This window comes from Arachis ipaensis, chromosome B5 (assembly GCF_059453495.1).
Source record: "Arachis ipaensis isolate K30076 ecotype BB chromosome B5, ASM5945349v1, whole genome shotgun sequence".
Lineage (NCBI taxonomy): Eukaryota > Viridiplantae > Streptophyta > Magnoliopsida > Fabales > Fabaceae > Arachis > Arachis ipaensis.
Window position 1 is genome coordinate 14,437,988 of NC_142440.1, and position 25,030 is coordinate 14,463,017.

General features: G+C 32.7%; 1 protein-coding gene across 1 annotated transcript; it reads left to right on the forward strand.

Moving 5' to 3' along the window:
* The first annotated feature begins 3,357 nt into the window (after positions 1 to 3,357).
* Positions 3,358 to 6,563, forward strand: ACR7 (ACT domain repeat 7). The gene is made up of 7 exons (XM_088488866.1): positions 3,358 to 3,811; positions 4,295 to 4,340; positions 4,455 to 4,569; positions 4,683 to 4,750; positions 4,895 to 5,461; positions 5,576 to 5,680; positions 5,779 to 6,563. Exons 1-7 carry the CDS (start codon positions 3,750 to 3,752, stop codon positions 6,133 to 6,135), a joined length of 1,320 nt encoding a protein of 439 aa, XP_088344992.1. The 5' UTR covers positions 3,358 to 3,749; the 3' UTR covers positions 6,136 to 6,563.
* Positions 6,564 to 25,030: the final 18,467 nt, after the last annotated feature.

Here is a 25,030-nt window from a genome sequence, read left to right on the forward strand (position 1 = left end):
TTTCAGAGTAGGGCAATTCATGCACCCACGCTTGAGAGTGTCGAGAAGGTAAACGATTTTGTCTTGACAATCTTTCCATGAATGGAAAAGGAGTATTTAAATTCTGACACATGTCAAGCTGATGAGAATGAAGATGTACAACAAGAGTAGTTCACACCAGAGTTCCTAAATGACATCAAATGTTCAGGACTACCCAATCACAAGTTAACTTTGAAGTCAGGAGTCGCTGTAATGCTACTGCGAAAGATAGACCAGACTTCAGGTTTATGCAATGGGACAAGATTAATAGTTAACGAACTTGGCAGCAACGTAATTGGAGTGACGGTAGTGACCGGTAAAAATATTGGAGATAAAGTGTACATTTCAAGAATGAACTCGATCCCTTCAAATTCAGGGTTGCCATTTAAGTTTCAACGAAGACAATTTCCATTAACAGTATTCTTTTGCAATGACCATTAACAAGAGTTAGGGTCAATCATTATCACATTTAGGATTTTACTTGCCAAAATCAGTGTTCACCCATGGACAACTTTATGTTGCTTTGCCAAGAGTTAAGAGTCGCAGTGGCCTCAGGGTTTTAAATCTAGACGAAGACGGCAATCTAAAGTCATCAACAACAAATGTCATGTTCAAAGAAGTTTTTAATAATATTTAGGTAAGAATAATATTATTTTCATTTTAATAGCATGTTATGATTTACACTTTGTATAAATATTTACTATAGATATAACAAATTTATCTATAACTCTGTTTTCAGATTTGAGATGAAATGTGTAACAAGGAGCACAACATCATATGCTAATTCCTTTTCTAATGAAGTTAGTAAGATACTAGATTGTCGATAAATTTTTATTAGCCTTTTGATATAAAATTTAGTGTAAAATTGACATGCTATTATTACAGTTATATATGTTCTTATTTTTTTCATGTTTCACTCCTTATGGTTCAAGAATATTATAGACTTTAAACTCTTCTATTGGCTTTTTACTTTGAATAAAGACAAAACAGCATATTCAGTACGTTTATTATATAACGACGATGATCGTGTTATACTAAACTAAAAAAATTTATATTTATAAGATATTATTTTTAATTTAACATGTCAAATTTAAATATAAGTCCGTGCATCGCACGAGTTTAATACTAATATTTCTTATGATAACTTGAATTCACCTTCTTTTTAAACAGAAAATTAACAAAAAATACTAATTGAATGCAGTTAAATACACTTTTTGTTGATTATCTAACAAAAGAAAAAAATTTAAACTAAAATGTATACGCATATTCTTCTTTAAATTTTTAAAAAGGATTTCGGAAGATGGTTTATTTTCTCTTCTGTCTGTCCTTTTCATTCGTGGATAAATGCGAGAATATTCTGCTTGTTTTTTAAAAGAATAAAAGATGATCGGAGCTTATGTGATTCGCTCGGGTGTTATATTGTGCGGTCTCTGTATTATCATTTATCATGTCCTATCCTTTGGTTAATGGCCTAATTAAAAAAAAAACCCTAAAGTATTTGGAATAGATTACTGTTTGCTTAATCAAATGAAATGTGCTGGTTAATGAAAGAGAAGAGGCGGCAGATATATGGAATGGAAACAAAAAAAGAAGTGTGCGTGCGTGGATACAGTTATAAGCAAGGTGATGATCAGAGAGGGAACAAGTACAAGAAAAGAAGCCGAAACGAGTGACAGAAGAAAACCCAATAGGGGTGGTGTTGGTCACGTGCAGTGCTCGTGATTTGGGTCGGCAAATCCACACCCTTCATCACCAAGTTTTACTCCATTCTCTGGGGACCACCGAAGACTTAACCTCCCCACCTAGCTCTATCAAGTATCAACATTTACCTGTTGAGTACAAGGCAAGCAAATTAACATCTCTGGGCTCCCACGTGTCTTCCAGGGTGGGTGCTTAAACACTATGATTAGTCACGAAAGACACGTGTACATCCTCAATTATGGACACGTTGGAATACATTACGGAGTTACTTTTTAACTTGGGTGTGATGTGGAACAGGGAAAGTAGAGATGCATAGGAACTTGAAGAACAGAAGGCTGGGTCAGGGTCAGCGGGGCAGGTATTAGTCACGCCTTATGAATATGTCATAGTGCTCCATGAGCTAAACCTATTTCTCTGCGTACAGTCGTGGTCTCTGTTAATTGAGCATAGATCTTAAAATATTTTTGCACTAAAAAATATCAGGTATTAATAGTTTAATACTAACTAATTTTATACCTTAAGAAAATTTTAGTTGTCCCCGTTAATTCGAACCCAACCCGAGTCGCACACTTTATTTTGTCCTAGGGAGTGTGTCTTCTAATCTTCTAACAGAAATAACTTCTTACACCTTCAAACATGTTTAAGCCTCTTACTACTTGGACCAACTTTCATAAAATTTGATAAAATCATTCAATTGATAATAAGTTTTTTTATTAATAGAAAATATTGATGTGAATAATGAGATAGTAATATTGATTTTTTTTTTACTTAGTAAAATTGAGTTTGAACGACACTAACACTTTATGTTAATAGAAATGAAGCAAATTAACAACATAATAATTTTGTTAACTTCACAATTTTTGTGAAAATTTTTCCCATTACAACTTGTGAATCACGTTTTACATTAGCCCCAAAACCTTTGAAAATCTATTTTGGTAGTTTACTTAATTTATTATTATTTTAACTTAGATGGTAAGATAAAAAAAATTCAGAAATAATATTTAATAATTAATTAATATTATTTTTCTTAATTTTTTTTCTCAATCTTTTTTCACTTGTTACGTTGTTAATTGATTGCCATCTTAGTTGGTAACAAAATAGTAAATAAAATAGATTAATATAGTACTTATGAATTAGTGTTTAATTTTTATCTAATTTATTTTTTTATCATAAATTTTAAATATATATAAATTGTTTATTTTTATATTTTTAAATTAAATATTAATTCAAAAACCAAAAAATAAAATATTAATTTTTAATATTTTTATTAAATTAAACACTATTTTTAATTATTTACGGGCATAAGATATTGAATATAAAAAAATATAAAGATATAAAATTATATTTGACAAATTAGACATTAATAAAAATATTATTTTTAAAGATATTAAATTAATATATTTTATATTCTAATAAAAAATATAAAAATACTAATAAAAATATTAATTATTTTTATTAATTTTTATAATGATACATTTTCTAAAATTTTTTAAATAAAAAATAAAAATAAATTAAATTTTATAATTTATTTTAATTTATTATTAAATAAAATATAAGAATAATAACTTTTATATTTTGATTCTTTATATTTTATCTTGGGTGTTTTATCTTAGTATGTTATTATAACCAAACGCAATCAAATAAAATAAGTGAGGAGAAAAATATCTTTAAAATATTAATTAGCGGCTATATATATTTAAAGGGAACGACTTTGTAGTGTAAGAAGCGAGAGTTAAGAACAAGGCGTGCTTTGGTTTGTCTACCAAAAAAAAGGGCGTGCTTTGCTTGGCGCTTGGAAAGAGGGTAGAGAGAGAAAGAGAAAGAGAGACAGAGGGAGGGAGGGAGGATATAATAGTGAGAGAGAGTTGCAGAGTGAGAGAGAAGTGAGGAGTCACAGCGAAGCAAACAGAATTTGGTGAGTTGTGTTTTTTAACGGCGATTTAGTCGAAGGATTTGTGCAAATATAAAAGCTAGGAATTGGAATCACAACGCATTTCTCCTTCGAGGTTTCCACTCCCAACAGATCAGCCATGGAGTGGCCAGCTTGTACGAACGAATACGAAAAGCTTCTAAGACGGATGAACACACCCAGGTTTGTGTTTTTTTTTTTTTTTTTTTCTATCAAATCCTTCATCTTCTTCACCGTCTTAATTACTTCCTTCCATCTAAAGAAATTCTTTAGAAAGACGAGAATGTGTGTTTCTCCTTGCTTGTCTACTCTTGATTCAGATTCATAATCGGAATAGTGACAAAACGTGCATAGATTTGAATTTTCAAAGAATTAAGAAAGAAATTATTTTCTATTTTCAATTTTTATTTTACAAGTTGGCACCGACTTTTGAATTTGATTGGTCCTCCGCCAATACTTTATTATTTTTCTGACTTTTCTTTTTCATTATCGCGTTTCCGCCCTTCTCTTTTTTCCTTCCAGAATGTCTTGTGTTCCCATTTATAGTATTTTTAATTCAACTATGCGCTCTTCTAATTCAGATTCCAGACACCGAACAGAAATCCGGAAAATAGAAAAAGAAAAATAAATTAATTTCGCTGACTTTGACCTTTCCCCATGAAACAGGGTTGCCATTGACAATGCTGTCTGTCCCACAGCGACTCTGGTCAAGGTAATTGCACCGCCCCAAAATGTTTCCCATTTGGCACTATTTTTCTTTTCTTAATAAACATGGAATAAAAAATAAATAATAACAACAATTTTTCTGTGTTGATGAAATTCACAGGTTGATAGTGCCAGAAGGCATGGTATACTATTGGATGCAGTGCAAGTGCTCACTGATTTGAACCTTTCAATTAAGAAGGCCTATATTTCCTCCGATGGAAAGTGGTTCATGGATGGTAACCTAGACCATACTCTGTCTATTTTGATTCTGTTTTCTTTTCCGAAACTGATATAATTATAATTATTAATCCTCATCCGCTAACATCTGAATATATTCAATATTGGACAGTTTTCCATGTAACGGATCAACAAGGAAACAAGCTAACAGATGAGAGCGTTATAAAATACATCGAACAGGTATTTCGTTTTGACTATACATATTCTAATTTATTGACATTAATCTCACTTGATTTTTCTTTCATTCAAAACCCAACCATAATAATGTGTATTTATTAGTATTGTTTCATCTAAGTTTGAATCTTTATGTGCATGCTTTGACAGTCATTGGGAAGTATTCACAATGAGAGAACCAATCACTCAAACGGTCTCACTGCTTTGGAATTAACCGGTACAGACCGAGTCGGCCTTCTATCGGAGGTATTTGCAGTGCTAGCTGATCTTCAATGTGATGTTGTTGAGGCTAAAGTTTGGACTCACAATGGACGCATTGCATCCCTAATCTATGTTAAAGACTGTGATTCTGGTTCCACCATTGAGGACTCCCAGAAAATAAATAGGATTGAAGTGAGGTTGAGAAATATTTTGAAGGGAGACAATGACATTAGAAGTGCCAAAACCACTGTTGCTCTGTCTGTCATGCACACGGAAAGAAGGCTGCATCAAATGATGTTTGCCGACCGTGATTATGAGAGAACTCCCATTCTCAAGTTTACTTCTGATTCTCCGTTAGTGACTGTTCAGAATTGGGCCGAAAGGGGTTATTCGGTTGTGAATGTGCAGTGCAAGGATCGAATCAAGTTATTATTCGATCTTGTATGCAACTTGACAGACATGGAATATGTTGTGTTCCATGCAACTATTACCACTAATGGTGACCAAGCCTACCTGGTACTTACTGTTATTCAACTTCCTTCTATCAAATTCTATATATATTTTCACTTACTCTATTGCTTGTTTTATGGGCTTAATTAATTAACGGCAATGTTCAAATTGTCATCTCAGGAGTTTTACATAAGACATAAGGATGGCACTCCAATTAGTTCAGAACCAGAGCGGCAACGAGTAATCCAATGCTTAAAGGCTGCAGTTGAGAGAAGGGCATCTGAGGTATGCATGCCCTGCTGTCTTCTCAATCAAATTTGTTACATTTTTATAATCTTTTGATATGATAAGATTGCTTAAGTGTTAATTTGTTTTGATTATAGGGTGTTCGACTAGAGCTGTGCGCAGAAGATAAACAGGGGCTTCTAGCAGAGGTGATGAGAATTTTCCGAGAGAATGCGCTGAATGTGACAAGGGCAGAGATATCCACCGCAGGAAACATGGCCACAAATGTGTTCTATGTGACGGACGCCATTGGAAACACAGCCGATCCAAAAATAATCGAATCTGTTCGGCAATTAATCGGGTTAAGTAATTTGGAAGTGAAGGAGTTGCCATTGCTATGGCATCAGAAGGAAGAGAGAGAGGATCAAACAGTTGGTGGAGCTGTGTGGCTTTCTATTGGGAGCCTTGTGAGAAGGAATTTGTACAATTTGGGACTAATCAAATCATGTTCTTGATGAGGAATTTTAAAGCATAATAATACAAATTCTTTTCTTGGCGAGGATCGGACTGTGTACATAAGAAGGTTAAAGGTGGAATTTGGTAGTTATAGTTAGTTGGGTTGGGTATGGTAGGTGGAAAGAGATGGGTATCTTGTACAGCTGGAAGAGATTGGGGCTCCTTACCATTTTAAATGCTTTGTGATGGAAAAGGAAAGGCTCGAGTTAAGAGATACTGGTTCCCTGACCTTGTCGTTGAGGATGGTTGTGATATCAAAGTGTGCGGGGGGATTCTTGGTGGTAAAGATAAGTTTAGGAAATTAGGTTCGTTATTCATAGAGCACTTAGTTCATTTGTATATAGGCCAACTGGTTACTTTATTAATATATAATATGAATATGAATATGAATGTTAGTGGTGAGAAATTCCAATTTTTATAAAAGAAACACTATTTGTATTTTACAGTCTGTATATATATACATTTTTTTAAATATGGAATACATATTTTTGTTTTTATTATTAAAAGATACAAAAATAAGATAGGCAAAAATAGTGTAGAAAAGTTTAGCCTTTTTTATATTATGCTTGCTGTTTTCTCTGTTCCAGCATTTTCATTTATTTTTCGGGGTCCGCCTTCTGTCATTATCATCGTATGTAACTGGATCCAGCTAAAGATCTTATATTCCGATCCGGTGGTAGGGTGTTACTGCTTGAAATTTGAATAACTAAGATGGGATCTTCAACTAAGGCTCAATCAATTCTCACAAATTAAAGGCTTTGATTATAGGGTTTAGATATAGAGAGAACATATGCATCTGCTTAAAATAGAGAAACAGGATCACGTGTAATTATAATGAGTAGGAGTAGCGAGTTGGTGATATAGACGCGAAGAGTTGGAACATCACATGCAAGATAATAAATTTTGATAGGGACCCAAATGAACCCTTGAGATCTGCGGTGAAGCACTATAGCTACTCGTGAATAACAATTTTATTACTATATTATAGATGTGTATAGGTATAATAATTAGGTGGTGGATTGAGTAGCAGAAGGAACGTGAATGAAGTGAATATGAATGGCATGTGGGAATGGAGGCGGAGGGTCAATGCTGCACCGATCGTGGCGGCAAGTGCGGTAGTTAATGCTCCCAAGTCCTAACTCTAAACTCTATGCTGGTGTGGAATATTTTGTCACTATTGTTAACATTCACATGCATCCTCTCATTTCTTTAAATTCTCCGCATCTTCTATCATTCATATATACTATACTCTTGGTTTTACTGACATGACAAAATTAAATTTCCAAATATTTTTCCATCTTCGAATGACACCGTAACAAATGGGCCATATCGATATTGCTCGCCTCATATCTTGTTGCACCTGCCTCAGTCAAATGAAGTCTCGCTACTAATTAAATCGAAACCCACAAAGGTTTCAAAATTCTTTTTTAAGTTATCTATCGGGGTAAAAAATTAAAAATAGACGATCAAATGTTTTATTCATAAATAAAATAAAGATTTAGCTAACATGTGCTCTAAGACACATGATAAATTTATTATTAATAATTTTTTTATATTAAAAATATAAAAAAATTAGGTTTTTAATATATTTATTTTGCTTTTATTAAATAAAAATATTTAAAATTTTTCATTAATGATTAGTTAAACCCATAAAATAAAATGAAATTTTAGTTAAACCTGGTTCCTACATTTCAATTCACAACTTTTTAATTTTTTTTTTACTCCAAACCGAACTCGTTTAAATGATAAATGATGTATAGTAATTGTGTAAATATGCATCCTACTACCTATAAATTAAAATTTTCGTCGAGACTTGTATGCTGAAAGGAAATTAAATAGACAAATAGTACATCTTTATCTTTATCTTTATATCTTTATCTTTATAATATACAAATGGGAAGTTCATATGCTGACGTGGCACTCATACGTTGAGTCTGAGAGTTTATTTACTTAAGTGTCGTCACTAGAAATTTTTAGAATTATATTTATAAATTATAAATGATTATTTGCTTAGATTGTTATTTTTAAATTCAAAATTACTTGTTTGGGTTATTTTACTTAGGTTGTTATTTTTTTAAATTTTAAATTATTTTACTAAGGTGGTTATTTTTTAAATTTTAAATTATTTTACTTTATCTGCAAATTTAATTCAAATTTAAATTAAAGTCAATTAAATTTAAAAAATTTTAGTCATGAGTCAACTATAAAAGTATAAGTTATGAGACATATATAACACCACAATTCAAAGTATATCTATCGCTTTCTTTACATATATCCAAAATCTAAAATTACTCTACTTATTCTAATGGCTAGTATTCACAAAATTGCAGAGACCAATCCTACAATTGACAATTTGTGTATACGTATACAAGTGATACGGTTATGGATACTATCAAGTTACAAAAATTCTCAATTACCATACTCAATTGAGATGATTTGGCTCGATGAAGACGTGAGTTTCTTACTAATTTTTTTATATTATTTATATTTTAAATTTGTTTGTTTATCCCCATTTAATTATTCTTTATTTTTTTTATTAATTATAGGGAGAAATAATACACGCTCCTTAATTAAGAGAGCTTTTGTGTCTCGATTCGTGAATTTGCTAAGAGAAGGAATATCTTACCAAGTAAGATATTTTGGTGTTGGGAAAGAGTTGTGTAGAGATACTTGATCCACTTCTATTGGTAAGTTCCAATCAATATTTATTTCTAAAAATATTAGTGATGATATTTTTAATGGTATTTGTTATATTTTTTATTATTAATATATTATATGATACCCTGCATTGAAAGGAGATCTATTGGATACACCTACATTTTTTCTCAACCTAATTGATAAGACATTTCTCTTCATCGTTGAAGTTCAAATATCTGATAATCCATATTTTTTATCTTTTTATAAAGTTAAGAAGATGACTGATAATGTAGATCTCATGAATAAATTCAAAAAGACTCACCCTATTCAAATTGTGAGTACAGTTATAAGTGTACTTTTTATTAAAAAATAATTTATTTTTTGCTTGTTTGATCATTAGTAGTATCTAATTTATAAATAATAATTAATAACTAATTGTAATTTTAGGATGTTGACTACACTGGTAGTTTGCTTCCAGCTTCAAAAGCATTCTCAATCATTAAAGGGGAGGAAGTAGAAGGTGCTAAGGTATTTATTTAAAAAATAAATTTTTTGTTTGTTTGTTTTCTCAAAGTTAGAGTTTAATTTTATTCAAAAAAATATTATTGAGATAAAATTAAAAGTGAGAATGATGTCTTTAATTTAATATAGTATTTTGTACATAATTTGTTGCTTGAATTCTCCAATAAAGTTGTAGACAATAGTAAATTTAAAGTGTTGAAAAATGCTATTACACCACCCAAGCGACTATCTTCGGAGTCGAAAGATTCGGAGGTGGAAGGAAAACTTTAACTTAGAAGAAGATCAAGATTGAGAATGAAAATTGAGAATTTGGATGCACATGTTTTGGAATTCCTTTTTAGAGTCTATCTAATAGAATAATGTCAAATATATGTTTGTTTTGGTAGAAATATTATTTTTTCTTGAGTTGTTATTTTGTTGTTCTTTTTTATTTTTATGTTTGGAATTTAGAATTTTTTTAAATATAAATTGAAGTTATTTGGTTATTACTTATAGTTTTATTTTTTAATTCGATTCACACCGTTGATATTTTGTTAATTTTTTATTTAGTCTTTAATGTCATAACTCATAAAGTTATAAATTTTTTATATGAATTATTGTCGATACAATTAAGTTAGTTATTAATTTTTAATGTGTACTTATTTTTAAAAAAATCTAATTCTAATTTTTAATTAAAGTATTATGTTTAAAATTTTAAATTTAAATTTAAAATATACTTTTTTTATTTTTAAGTAAGCAAATGGTTCAAGAATATTTTTTAAAAATTTGTATAATTTATAATCAAATATGCTAAATACAAAAGATTATATTAAAGTAAACAGAATTACCAATCTTATTAAAATGTAAGGTTATTTATACTATTAAAAAAATTTTAATTTAACATTCCTTTATAGTTAATTCTATCTCTAATGTTGTTCCGACAAAATTAAATTAATTTAATATTCTAAAAAAAATTAAATATTTTTTCTAAATTTATGTAATTTATAAGGTTATTAATTTTTAGATTGTATTTAATTTTATTTATTTTTATTGATAAATAATAGGATTGATACTATTTATGAAGAAACTAAAAAAATCATTTTTAAATTAACAAATTCCTATATTCCTAATGAAGAACGATCGTTTAATTAGAAAATTTTATTTAAAAATTTAAAATTTGCACTAGCTAATTAGAAAACTCTATTTAAAAATTTGAAATTTGAAATTCTAATACTAATTCCTAATTAAGTGACTTCTTAACCGTTTCGATTTTTAAATTTAAATTTTTTTATTTGTCACATTTATAAATTTTCTCTTCACTCAATTTACATTGTTATATTTTAGATTGTCTCTGCACAATAGAAGTAATTTCATCTTTTTCTCTTTAAATATTTTTTTTAAATTTACGTAATTTATAAGGTTATTAATTTTTAGATTGTATTTAATTTTATTTATTTTTATTGACAAATAATAGGATTGATATTATTTATGACGACACTAAAAAAATAATAGGATTCAAAAATTTAATTAAATCATGAAATATTAAGTTAGTTTTATATTTCTAATATGAAATATTGTTGATATAATTAAGTTAGTTATTAATTTTTAATGTGTAATTATTTAAAATAACCTAATTCTAATTTCTAATGGCTAATTTAAACACTTTGTTTAGACTTTTCAATTTAATTTTTTTTAATTCTTAAATAAAAAAATGTCTTTGAAAATATCTTTTTTATTTACATAATTTATAATAAGTAAATTTTCTAACTACAAAATATTAGATTAAATTGAATGAAATTATTTATTTTTTTAAAATGTGAGATTATTTATACTATTTTAAAAAAACTAATATATATTTTTTTATACCTAATTTTTTTTCTACCGTACCTAAAAAATTGAACTAATTTAGTAGTTCAAAAAAAATGGAAAATTTTTTTGTTGGTGTAACGCTAATACATTATGTTTGAAAATTATTTACTACGGTGTCATTATTAAAAATTTTTAAAATTTTATTTATAAATTATAAGTTATTTGTTTAGGTGGTTATCTTTCAAATTTTAAGTTATTTGCTTAAGTTGTTTTACTTAGATTGTTATTTTTAGATATTTATATAATTTATAAGGTTATTAATTTTTAAATTGTAATTAATTTTTTGTTTTTATTGACAAATAATAGGATAGATACAATTTATGATAAAACTAAAACAATTATTTTTAATTTTTATTTTCTGATTAGGTTAAAAGAGTTTTATATTTTAAAATAATATTAAATTTTAATTTTTCTCATGCCATTAGTTTGAAAGGAGTGTCAAATAAAAATATTAATTAATTAATTAATTAATTAATTTAATGATAAGATCATGAGTGATATATACAGGAGGTTAGCATTTAAGATGTAGTTGTTAGGGATGAAATCTATGCTTCCAAGTAAGATAAATCATAAATGTGTCATTCTAGCTATCTGCATCTTTCACAGGTAGCATGAGATACATGTTTCATAATTATCAAGATACTCTAGCAATTGTAAGAAATATATGGATATCCTGATCTCTTAATCACAATGACATGTAACACGAGTTGGTAAGAGATTGGTAGAGTTAATAATCCAAAGAACTTAAAGGTTGAAAACAGACCATATATATTATGTAGAGTGTTCAAAATTAAGCTTGACATGATAACCTCCGATTTTAAGTTAAGGCTGTGTGGAGAACTTTGACATATGATATTTATCGGAGATGACCTTCAGTGATGAGATTAACCTTTCATTTGTCTGAAAAGCAAAATATCATCTTTAAAGACGATGACAATCTTAAAAAAATCATGGAATAAGAGAAAGAAACAGATACAATGTTCTTAGAATGGATGGGGCCAACAAAGAATTTAAAGCAAATCAACCTTTAACATGTTGAGTTTCCAAATCAATTTGTTTATGATAGAAAAAAAAGGGAATGACATTCACGCAAGAGAGGGTATTCTATTGTGAGGTTAAACTATGTTCTACCGAGCATAGGTGATATCTATTATATGAGAATTTTGTTAACTGTTCAGAAAGGTTGCACAATATATGAGTCTATTATGATAGTTAATAGGATTATATATCCTAGCTTTCAAGATGCTTTTTTTATTCATTGGGACTACTGTATGACTATAGAAAATTCACTACAGCTATTAACGAGGTTTGGTCATCAATTGAGAAAACTATTTGTGATATTATTGATATCTAATAGTGTTAGAAAACTAAATTGTATTTAGAATGCAACTTGGACATTATCAACTGACGGGATACTATATAAGAGGAGAAAAATATTGAAAAACTAAGGTATTTTATTGTGGTAATTAAATCATTATCACATGTAAGACTTTACTTGGCAAAATCAGTATTCACCTATGGACAGCTTTACGTTGCTTTGTCAAGAGTTAAGAGTCGCAATGGCTTGAATATTCTGATTCTAGGCTAAGATAGCAATCCAAAGTCATCAACAACAATGTCATGTTCAAAGAAGTTTTTAATAATATTTAGGTAAGAAAAATAGTATTTTCGTTTTAGTAACATATTATGATTTATACTTTTGTACGAATATTTGTCGTAAATTTAACTAATTTATCTATAACTATACTTTTAGACTTAAAATGAAATGTGTAACATAGAGCACAACATCATATGGCAATTGTTTATCTAATGATGTTAGTAAAATGTTCCATTATCGATAAACTTTTGTTAATTTTTTGGTATAAAGTTTAGTGCAAAATTGATATGCTATCAATACAGTTATATATATTCTTATCTTTTTAGCTCTCTTTTCTTATCGTTCAAGAATATTATAAATTATAAATTATTTTATTTGTAATTTATTTTAAATAAATATAAAATAACATATTCAATACACTTATTATATAATAACGATGATAGTATTATACTGAAGTTAAAAAATTTATGATTATAAAATACTATTTTTAATTTATCATGTCAAATTAAAATATAAATCCATGCATCGCACAGGTTTAACACTAGTATACATATAAACGGGCGAAGCCCTCATGTTTGGAGGGAGTAATGACTCTCATAAATTTCAAATTTTTAAAAAATTATATATAGTTTAATCTCTTTTAAAATTTTTTTATTTTAATTTTTTATATTAAAAAAATTAAATTTTAGTCTTTCTTCAAATTTTATGTTAGTTTCGTTCCTGAATTATAATATAACAATAATATTTAAGACACAATAAAAAATTAATCCAAACAATTTAAAATTAATTTATTTAATATTTATTAATTATTATTAAAATAATTATATAATTTTAAGAGTCTCGTTATACATTCAAATATTTTTATTAACTAAGTTTAACTAAGTTGACCCAAATACAACAAAAATTATTCACAGATATGCGCATAAAATCACATACTTTTTCTTCTTCACGTGAAAAATAATACCAAAATTTTTTAATTATGATACATAAATTTTTTAATTTTGACATTAAAATTTTTTAAGAATTTTAAATTTAATATTGTGATATTTTTTCTTTTTTATTCTTCTTTCTTTTTTATTCATGCAGAATTTCTATATTTCTATCTATAAAGTTATGTGTTTTTCCTTCAAAGGTTTTTGTGTTTATTGTCAAAAAGGATAAATAAAAAATAAACAAAAAGTTGCGTAATTCTAGTTTGATTTTTTTTATTTTGTTTTTATTCTTCTAAACAATAAGAATTATGAGAATATAAAATAAGAAAAATTATGAAAATAAGAAGGAGGAGGAGTAAGATTATTTAAAAAAAAATAGCACCAAAATTTTTTAATATTGACATAAATTTTTTTTAATTTTAACACTTAAATTTCTTATACGTGACACGTAAAACATAATGTTGTAGTTTTTTCTTATTCTTTTTTGGAAGAAGAAGAAGGCAAGGACAACGTTGAAGAAGCAAAAGTATAAAACAAAATGCTACCGTTTTTTTTTATTGGAAGAAGAAGATGACGACAGCGAGAATAAAGAAAAAGAATACAGAGGAGGATGATGACGGTGACAATGATAATAAAAGAGGAAGAGGTGGAGAAAGAGGAAGTGATAATGATGATGATAATAACGAAAAAAAATAGAAGAAAAAAAAATAAAAGAATAAAATCGTACAAAAAAATGCACATATATAAATATTGACTTAGTTAGACTTAGTTAAAAATAAGACTTAATTATTTTATATTTCTATAATTCTAAATTAATAAATATATAATTATAAATATTATATATCTAAAATGATAAATATTATAATATATAAGATAACTTTAAATATTGTCTTTTTAGAATTACTGTAATTTAAAACAAAAAACAGTATAATTCTCATTAACTACATACATATCAGTTAATAATCTATCCATCATCTTCTTATCTGATCTGTGAGGTGGTGACGACCGATGGAAAATTTTAAAAATAAATAAATAAAAGTTAACCAAATGCCAACGATGGCAATGACTAAAAACAAGACAAAGAAACCTTTTTCATATTATTTTTTAATTAGGGTAAAAAAACCTAAACAAGCCAAAGGGATATCAAATTTACACAAATAAGTTAAAGCAAAATCTGATTCATCAATCAACCAAAGGACATTTCTATATAGTTCGAACCAAATAGGTTCGAACTCACTTTCCAAGTAATTCGAACTAAATAGGTTCGAATTACACATGTAGAACAAAGCAACATAATTCGAACCAAATTGGTTCGAACCCTAACTTGATAATTCGAACCTAATAGGTTCGATTTACACGTAAATTAATTCGAACCAGCTTGGTTCGAATTACAGAGACCATATTTCGTACTAGCCTGGTTCGAATTAGTGAGGAGGAGAGCTGTAATATATGGTGTGAAGGTGAGTTGCTATCATTAGAGTGGGGTTACATGGCTAGTGAGGAGAGTTTCGCTATGTTGGTTCACCACAGAGGATCCATTAAGAAGAAAACTCGTTCCGGTGTGAAGTTCACTGATAAGGATCCTCTCTGTATTATCGTTACGCCTACGACGAGGTATGAGGACCTTGTTAGCTCTGTACTGCTGAAACTCGGTCTGGAAGGTGTGAAACGGGTTAAGAAGTTTTTTTATCGATTTCCAATCACGGTGCTCTAGAACACCGTAAAGTACGATTGTTTCATGATCACGAGTGATGAGGACTTGCAGGTCATGTTTCATTGTCGCCGGCAGTTTTCAGAGGTTCGGACACCAGAACTGTTGGCAAAGTTGGTTGACGCGGTGTCCAGCTCGGGAGGTTCAAACCGGAATACCACCACTTTAGCCACGGTAGCCGGTTCTAGCTCCAGACCTGCCGTTGTATCTTCCTCCGTCCCTGCGTACAAGCCACCCGTCCAACCTGTCGCCTCCCCTTCGTTCGCTGTTGATCTCATCGGCAGTGTAGGCGACGAGGTCGGTGAAGGTGGGTATCTGCCGACATCTTTACAGTGTGCTGCACCGGCTGGGGTTGGAGATGGATTCTTGGATGATCCAGAGGACGATCATGTCGAGCCGGATATGATTGCTGATGACAATGGCGATGATGTTGGAGTAAGTGTGCCTGCTGGGCCGGGCGGTGGTTCTAGCTCTGGCACGCAGCAGTACCCTCCACATTTTTTCTCTTTGGACTTGGATGCCATGAGGCAGGAGGGGGTTGCTGGGCAGACGACTGAATTTGGCGCTAGAGATGCTGAAGGGTCTGCAGGTCTGACAGAGTTTCAGGTTGGTCAGCAATTTCCAGATAAAGAAGAGGCCCTGTTAAGTGTCAAGACTTACAGCATCCGGCGAGGGGTACAGTACAAGGTCGTGGAGTCCGACTATCGCCGGTATGTGGGCAAGTGTTCTGAGTTCGGCAATAGGTGCACATGGTTGATTCGGCTCAGTCTCCGACAACGCAAGGGGATTTGGGAGGTCAAACGTTACAACGGACCGCATACTTGTCTCGCCACCTCCATTTCAGAGACCACAGGAGTTTGGATTACCATGTCATATCGGCATTCATTATGCCAATGGTGAGGGCTGATGCATCCGTCAGCATCAAAGTGCTCATAAATGCTACCGCCGCACACTTTGGGTTTAGGCCGACTTACAGGAGGGTATGGTTGGCGAAGCAGAAGGTTGTTGCCCTCATCTATGGTGACTGGGATGAGTCGTACAACGAGCTCCCAAGGTGGGTGTTAGGAGTGCAGTTGACGATGCCTGGTACTGTTGCAGTGCTAAAGACGAGCCCTGTTCGTGTCGGTGGATAGTTGGACGAGTCTCGAGCTTATTTTCACAGACTATTCTGGACCTTTTCACCATGTATCGAGGCATTCCGTCATGGCAAGCCCCTAGTTAGTATTGACGGCACCCATCTGTATGGCAAGTATGGGGGAACGTTGCTTGTCGCGATTGCACAGGACGGGAACTCCAACATACTCCCTGTTGCATTCGCATTAGTCGAGGGTGAGAATGCCGAGTCGTGGTCCTTCTTTCTCTCCCACCTGCGTGAGCATGTGACACCACAGCCGGGTCTGCTGGTTATCTCGGACAGGCATAACGGCATCAAGGCCGCCCTTGAGCTGACAGAGGCTGGTTACCTCCGTCTGCATACCGGACATTCTGCATTCGACATGTTGCAGCAAATTTCGCCATCACCTTCAAGGGCAAAGACGCCAGGATGCTACTTGTGAATGCGGCGTACGCTAAGACCGAGGTTGAGTTCCAGTACTGGTTTGATATTCTTAGGACCGAAGACCCGGCGATGTGTGACTGGGCTAACCGGATTGAGTATTCCTTGTGGACACAGCATTGTGATGAGGGGCGTAGATTCAGACATATGACAACGAATATATCTGAGTGTGTGAACTTGATCCTCAAGGGTGTCAGAAATCTCCCTGTGTGCTCGCTAGTCAAGGCAACATACGGAAGGTTGGCCGAATTATTTGTTCACAAAGGGAGGGAGGCTGAGGCGCAGATGGGTACCGGACAACAATTTAGTCAGCACTTGGTGAAGTGTATAGAGGCCAACTTGAAGACGGCTAGGTGCTTCACGGTAACTGTGTACGACAGGGATAACTCCGAGTTCACCGTCGCAGAGACAACTCCGACTGGTTCTTTCTCACTGGGTACCTACAGAGTCTCGCTTGCATCTCACACATGTGACTGCGGATACTTCCAGGCACTTCATTTCCTGTGTCCCCACGCACTGGCATGCTGTGCCTACTCACGGCTTACATGGGAGCCTTACGTCCACCAGGTGTATCGTCTTAGTTCGGTCTTCAGTGTGTATCAGATGGGTTTCACACCTCCCATTCCGGAGGGTTTTTGGCCACCATATAATGGGCCGATTGTCATCCCTGACCCCGATAAGAGGCGTGCGAGAGAGGGTCGTCCCAGGTCCACTCGGATACGGACCAATATGGACGAGGCAGATCCGAACCGGCCAAAAAGATGTGGGCTTTGTCGGCAGTCCGGCCACACACGTCGGAGTTGCTCGCAGCTCGGAGGAGCAGAGCACACACGAGGAAATGATTAGGTGTATTGGTGGCTTTGGTACTTTTGTTATTTCAATTTCGCGTTTAGATTCCACTATTATCGGTTTTCTTGCTTGTAGTTGGTGACTGATAGAATTTGTTAACGTTAGTGCGATGTGCTTTGAATGGGATTTTAGTTAATGAATATTTTCTGTCACCGCAGTTTTAAACGAAATGTATGTCTAATGCACACCGACAAAAATAACTTTACGATTTTTATTAAGACATGATGCGGAAACTATGTTCGTAACTTAAATTGCTTGCTGGAACGAATTCTGAGTAATTCGAACCAGGCTGGTTTGAATTACTTTGTAAATATTTATTCAGTATAAATCGAACCTATTAGGTTCGAATTATCAAGTTAGGGTTCGAATCAATTTGGTTCGAATTATGTTGCTTTGTTCTACATGTGTAATTCGAACCTATTTGGTTCGAATTACTTGGAAAGTGAGTTCGAACCTATTTGGTTCGAACTATATAGAAATGTCCTTTGGTTGATTGATGAATCAGATTTTGCTTTGGCTTATATGTGTAAAATTGATCTCCCTTTGGCTTGTTTAGGTTTTTTACCCTTTTAATTAATTATATTATATATATACTAAAAATCAATTATTAAAATTAGTTATTAATTAGTATAAAATATATGTTGAAATATAAAATACACATTAAAATGAACTAAATAATATATGTATTGATATACAAATATATAGTACTAATTTAAGTAGCTAATTTTAATGTATAAATAACATTTTTATATTTCTTTATCGTAATACATAGACTTTTTTATTTAAATAAAATAAAAGAGGATCAATATTATCAGATTTTTCTAAACTAAATTTTAAAATGTAAATCCCCTAAACCTATTAATATAAAAATCGTCCAGAGCTGTATGTTTTTTATAATAAGTAAAACACCACATTCTAAGACGATTTATGCATGAAACTCTTTCATGAAATGAACGTAAATCGTCCCAAGGCACTGAGCTTTCCAAGTTGAATGTAACTTATCCCAGATAGGATGGATTACATGTCTTTGACCTAAATTACTAGGGGTAGCACGATTTATGTGCAAAAAGATAACTCACAATGCCCTAGGATAATTAATGCGTAAAAAGTATACTCACAATACCCTAGCACGATTAACGTGTAAAAACCTAAAGCCAATAGCCTAGCACAATTCACATGCATAAAGCTAAGGCACAATAGCCTAGCACAAGTTACATTTCTAATGAAACCCTTAATAGCTTCCCATGAGTAATGTTTGCCAAGGATAGCCTCCATTGACGGCGAGGAAGCTCTTCGAAAGAAGGAGAGTTAGAAAAAAAGACGGTTTATGTCAGAGGAGAAAGAAAAATCCTTTGGGTCAATGGCGGAGCACGGCCAAATGGGTACCGATGCACGGCACAGAAGGTTGCAGAGGGCGGCGACGGCAGCTGCTAAACATGGTGGTTGAAGCTTCAGTGGGCAGTGGAGGGGGGAAGTGCACGGTGGGGCCAAGTAGGGCAGGGGATAAGCAGTTTTGGTGAAAGATAGCGAGGAACGAAAGAGACATGTACTGATTGAACGGTATTGCGCACGTTGTCAAATTTATCGACGAAGATATCAGTTGTCAAACTTGTTTACAATCTACATAGTTGATGCCTTAATATATTGAGTTATCTTAGTAATTATCTTAATGTAATCTATATAGTTTGTAAATTAGATATTTGTTAATATTTTAGGTTTAAAATTCTTAGGAATATTATGGTTGTTGTGGGGTTTAAGTGTGATTTCACTTTTAATATATGTTATTATTATTATGCGTTGTTGAGTTGCGAATATATATTCGTGTTTTATTAGCCAATTCGATGTGTAAGGAGCATTCGTAGGCAATAAAAGATGATAATTCATGACCGTATAATGCCGTACCTAGATAGTGTCGGATTACTACATGTTGCAATGATGAATGATTATTAGTTTAAGCTTGATGAGTTACTGATTAGTGCATTTGTGGAGCAATGTTGTCCCGAAACACACACGTTTCACATGCCATTTGGAGAATGCACGGTAACTTTATAGGATGTGGCATATCAGTTCGGCTCCCTGTTGATGGATTTCCAGTTAGTGGATGTCTTAGTAACTTTGATCAGTTAATGAAAGGGGAAAGCTAACGTAGGTGTGGTTTGAAGAGTTGTTTGGTGAACTTCCACCTGAGGATTGTATTGATGAGTTTACCGTATTGTTTTCCTGATTTCATAACTAGTTCAAAGTCATGCCAGCTAATACATCAGAGGCCATAGTACGGATTTATGTGTGTAGTTACATCATGATGTTGTCCACGATGCTTTTCGGGAACAAATCTGGTGCCAGAGTTCACTTATGGTGGCTCCCCTGTGTTGCGGAACTCGACGGACTCGGCAAGTATAGCTAGGGTTCGACCACATTGTCTTGGTTGTATAGGTGTCTCTACAGAGTTGCTAACTGGAATGTTAAGAACCTAGCTAGGCCATTAGCATTGCTGCAGTCTTAGATATTTTGGAGGTTACCCACATTCAGGCCCAGAGAGTTTGACACCATTCTCTAGCCGCTTGTATCGAGGTGAGTACGTTTCATGAATGATGTGTATAGTGCACTAGTTCATATACTTGTTTTTATAAGTTTAATGCTTGTCATTATGAATCTTCCAAGTGGGGTAGGTACCTGCCATCATCAGACGAGAAGGTTCCTCGGGTCATCGCTACTCGACATAGACTAGACAGGTTGAGTGTAGATAATGTAAGTATAAGCTTCCACTACTTGCTTTCAATTATACTGGTTCGTTGTTGATGTTTATGCCATAATACTTGAATTTGACTAATTGACATGTTGCAGTTTATTTGAATGTCGTATAGCGTTCTTGAGGTTATTCGAGTAGTCCATCCTAATATCTTTAGGCCTGAGCACACGCGCTTATGAAAGTCGACTATTGCATTGATTTACTTTGTATCAATTGAGTGACATCAGGTTGATAGAGTTCTATCTCAGCTTGGGGGTGTTCAGCACATCCCCAATCCAGCCATCAACATTGACTTCCTATTGTCGAAGGATGTTCGAGGACCGACCTGATGGTTCCTTGAGGTATTCACCACATGACATGAGTATTGGGACTAGAGACATCAGAGCGTGCTCTCATTTTAGTTGATGTCAGATCCTCGACCTTCGGTTGAGTATCTTGATTGGTGGTATAGGATATCCCATAGATTCCTTTCACATGATCGGGACCTAGTTGACCCTTGCCAAATTGGGATTCCTGCAGATGCTCCTATTCGGGGTCATATTGCTATGCCAGCTAGACAACAGGGACCAAACTTCCCAGACAATGTAGGGCTACTTGTGAGATTGATGGCACCCGATACAGCTAGCCTATGGCATGGGGGTCGATGATCTATTAGGGTTGAATGAGGCACAAGACATTAATGATGATGACGACGGGGAAAGTCAGAGACATCAAAGAGGTTGGGAACATAGTGGAGGTGAGTCCGGTTGGAGTTGGGGTGGTGGTGGCTCTGGTTGGGGAGGTAGTGCGGGTGGCTCTGGGTGCTTGTGATTGGTGAATATCTCTATTTTAAGACATGTGTGCAGCCCATTGTACTTTCGGACTTCCTAGTAGCTTTTCCTCTGCCACATAGTCACGCATATCAACTAATTACATCCATGCCCAAACTGCACACACTTTTCGTGATACTTCAATTGATCAGACTTAAACACTTTATACTCAACACCCCAACAAATATTATAACTCTTCACCGTCAACACAGCTTCCTCTTTGCTTTGGAACCTCTGGCCGATTTGAAACTCGTTTGTGCCAAGCATATCAAGCCCGTCTCCATGAATAGCAGGTAGTTGTTGATCTGGAAATGCCGATTGATTCATTGCCTCAAGATCCAAATTAGAGATAGAAGTGTGGAGGGTACTGTTGTGTCAGAGAGCTTGACTGAGCATGCGATCTCCCAACTCGTGTTATGTCTTCCTTGCCGTCGGTATCATCACCAATAATGGGTGGTTCCGAATCCGACCAATCATCACCTATATCCTCAGCAAGTGGATCCCTATCTCTGACCTCCAAAAATACCGGTGCACCATCCAATACAGGTGCTGCTCTCATTGCAGATGCAAGCTTCCTGAAAGTACGCACATCATCCAAGTCATTTGCATTATTTGCCTGAACGAAAAATTCTGCTGCAAATGATGGGGACAAAACATGGGCAGTAACCTCGTGACCAGTTGGAATCGTGTTAGAACCCCCTTCTATCACGCCGGTTGGTAGATTCAGGGCAGATCTACCAGAGCTATCCTCTACACGAACCATTCTCGCAAACAACTCCATAACCCCTAAATCTGGAAATCTAGATTGACTGTAAAGTATAATTAACTCGCATGTCGTCATCGCCTAGCATCTCATACTTTTCAAACTTAACATAATCTTGCCTAAGTGAAATAGGAATCTGAAAAAAATACTTGATTTACATGTTTTTTGTCGCATTTTCCTAGCTTTTGTAATATACTATTTTGTAAATCCAATAAACTCGTTGAAGGATTTACAAACATTCAAATATGTTTTTTATTAGAGATCGTAACACCCTCACTTGTGTTTTCATCAATTTTTCTTCGGTGATGAACTAACAAAAGCACACTCTCAACCATCTCTCCCAAAATTTTCAATTCATCTATAGCTCGTTATACATCATATTCGTTTATTTATAGCTTCTTTGTCTTCATAAATCGTCCCGGGGTTTTGAGCTTTACGTATTCGAACATAAATCGTCACAGCCTATTGTGCCTTAGATTTTTGCACGTAAATCGTGCTAGGTTGCTATGTATTGTGCTAAACACGTAAATCGTGCTACTCCCTAATTGTTTAGGTAAAAAAATGTGTAATTCATTCTACCTTAGAACGAGTTACATTCATCTTGAAAAGCTTAGTGCTCTGGGACAATTTATATACGTTCATTTCGTGAAGGAGTTCCATGCATAAATTGTCCTAGGATGTGGTGTTTTACATATTGTAAAAAACACACAGTCTTGGAACGATTTATATATTAATAGATTTAGGAGATTTACATTTTAAAATTTGGTTTAGGAAAATCTGATAATATTGATCTCTCTTTATTTTATTTAAATAAAAAGCCTAATACATGTAACACCTTGCTAGCCAACAAAATCCAAAAACTATATTCTTTAACTACTAAAAGAATAAGATAATAATAGCGTTAGAGTAATTTTAATGGAGTATTTTTGGAATTTTGAATTTGACATATATTTAAAGTGAAACCGTTCTAAATTTCAATTTACATTAGAGATAATTGACAAAATGAGATTGGTCTCATTTTAAAAATATATATAATTTTACTTTAATAAAAAATTAATTAAATTTAATCACATATAAAGTTTAAAATAAATTAAAATCAAACATTAGAGTTATAATTCCTACATTTAGTTTTAAATAATTATTTATCACATTTGTTTTCATCAATGGTGATATAACATTTTATAAGATATAAATTAAAATAAAATTGAACTAAAACCATCGTTAAATATGCTCTCGGTATGGACTCTTCCTATTATGTTTCTAAATAAAGTCCATCATGAAGGTGATTAACGCCTTTGAACCTATAATCAACTAACATCTATATTTAGGGCTGTAATTAAGCTAAGACTTTTGGTGCCCAAATTATAAAAAGATAATGGTGATTTTAAGGGGGCAAGCTAAGTTTATTTGAATTTAAAAATTATTGATAAGATTATCATATATGCAATATGCCGATGTTGAAAACTCCCACCAACTAGATGAGTTAATATATAAGACATTAGACATACTGACATACATGCAGCCAAAAGCCATTCAAGTGATCCTTCCTCATCACCAGCAGAGAGACTAAAAGTAGGACAAGAAAAGCCTTTTTAATAAATAATATAATATATAATATGCTGATGATATGCTCCTCAATTATTGTGACTTGTCTTATACATTGGTTAAAGGTCTATTACTTGTGGTTAAATTAAATAATAATCAAAGCAAAGATCGATGGGGCTTCGAATGCAGTTTTTTATTTGGACACCTCAATATTAGCCGGATGCATCTTTTTAATTTGTGTTCCCAAAATATTTTGATGTATTTATGTTGTTTAATTCACATACAATTTCAGTTTTTTTTTTTAAATCAGGAATTTAAGGACATTATAGGTTGCTGCGACAAAAGTTTTACGTAGATTGTCACAATTCTATCACAACTTTATTTTTCCGCACTTGAAACTTGCTATGTAAACATAGGCAGAGTTGAATTTCACAGTAATATGTTCAAAATTAAATTTTATCCCATATACTAGGCGGCGTCCCTTCACACTACGGTAGTAATAATGATTCTTTGTTCGTCCATATTTATTATTATTACGCCACAGGAGATTCTCTTTTTTTTCGGACATGGCAAGTTATTCGTTAATCATATCATCTTCTCACCGTTAATTATAATCTTGTACTCGAACAAAGGGTGGTGCAACCTTTCTATTTCTAGGTCGCAAGTATAATATTCCACGTGATAATGTGGTCGATACGCTCCACAATGTTGGGAATATAATAGAGCAGACAACAAAATCCATCTATATATAGTTATATACCCTCATATATATATAGCTAAGAAATTAAATATATTTGGCGCTATGATCTTTAAGGAATTTAATATATAGTATTACCATCAAATGGAGCTTATGTTAGTTGTTGATTAGAGTTTATTTATTAGGTAGATAAGAATGGAATATATGCAACCACCATTTTTTTTTTTTTGTGAATATCCACCATAATAGATATTGAAGTGGGATCTAAATCTTAATATGCTTTACTTGAGAGTTGAGAGTTACGTGTTGGTTGTATTAATATTTAATATATATGTAATTAGCGGGCCGGCAAGATTAGTTACTCTGCCTAATTAAAGACGAGACCCCGCACCTTCAATTTGGATATATTCAATGCAACTTAATTGCTTCCACAAGCTAAGGCCCATGTATGATGTATCACTAGCAGTATTTCTTACCTAATTTGGATATGTTACTCTGCCCTAATTGTTGTATAACATTACAACAATTAATAATACTAAATAACTAATAATGCTAAATAAAGTAAGTTGTAGTTAATTTAGACTGATTTCTTTTTTACTACCAAGCATTTTTAATAAATTAAAGGAGCCACTTGAATAAAGACGTTTAAAGCTTTTTTTTAAAGATGTTTTTTAATAATT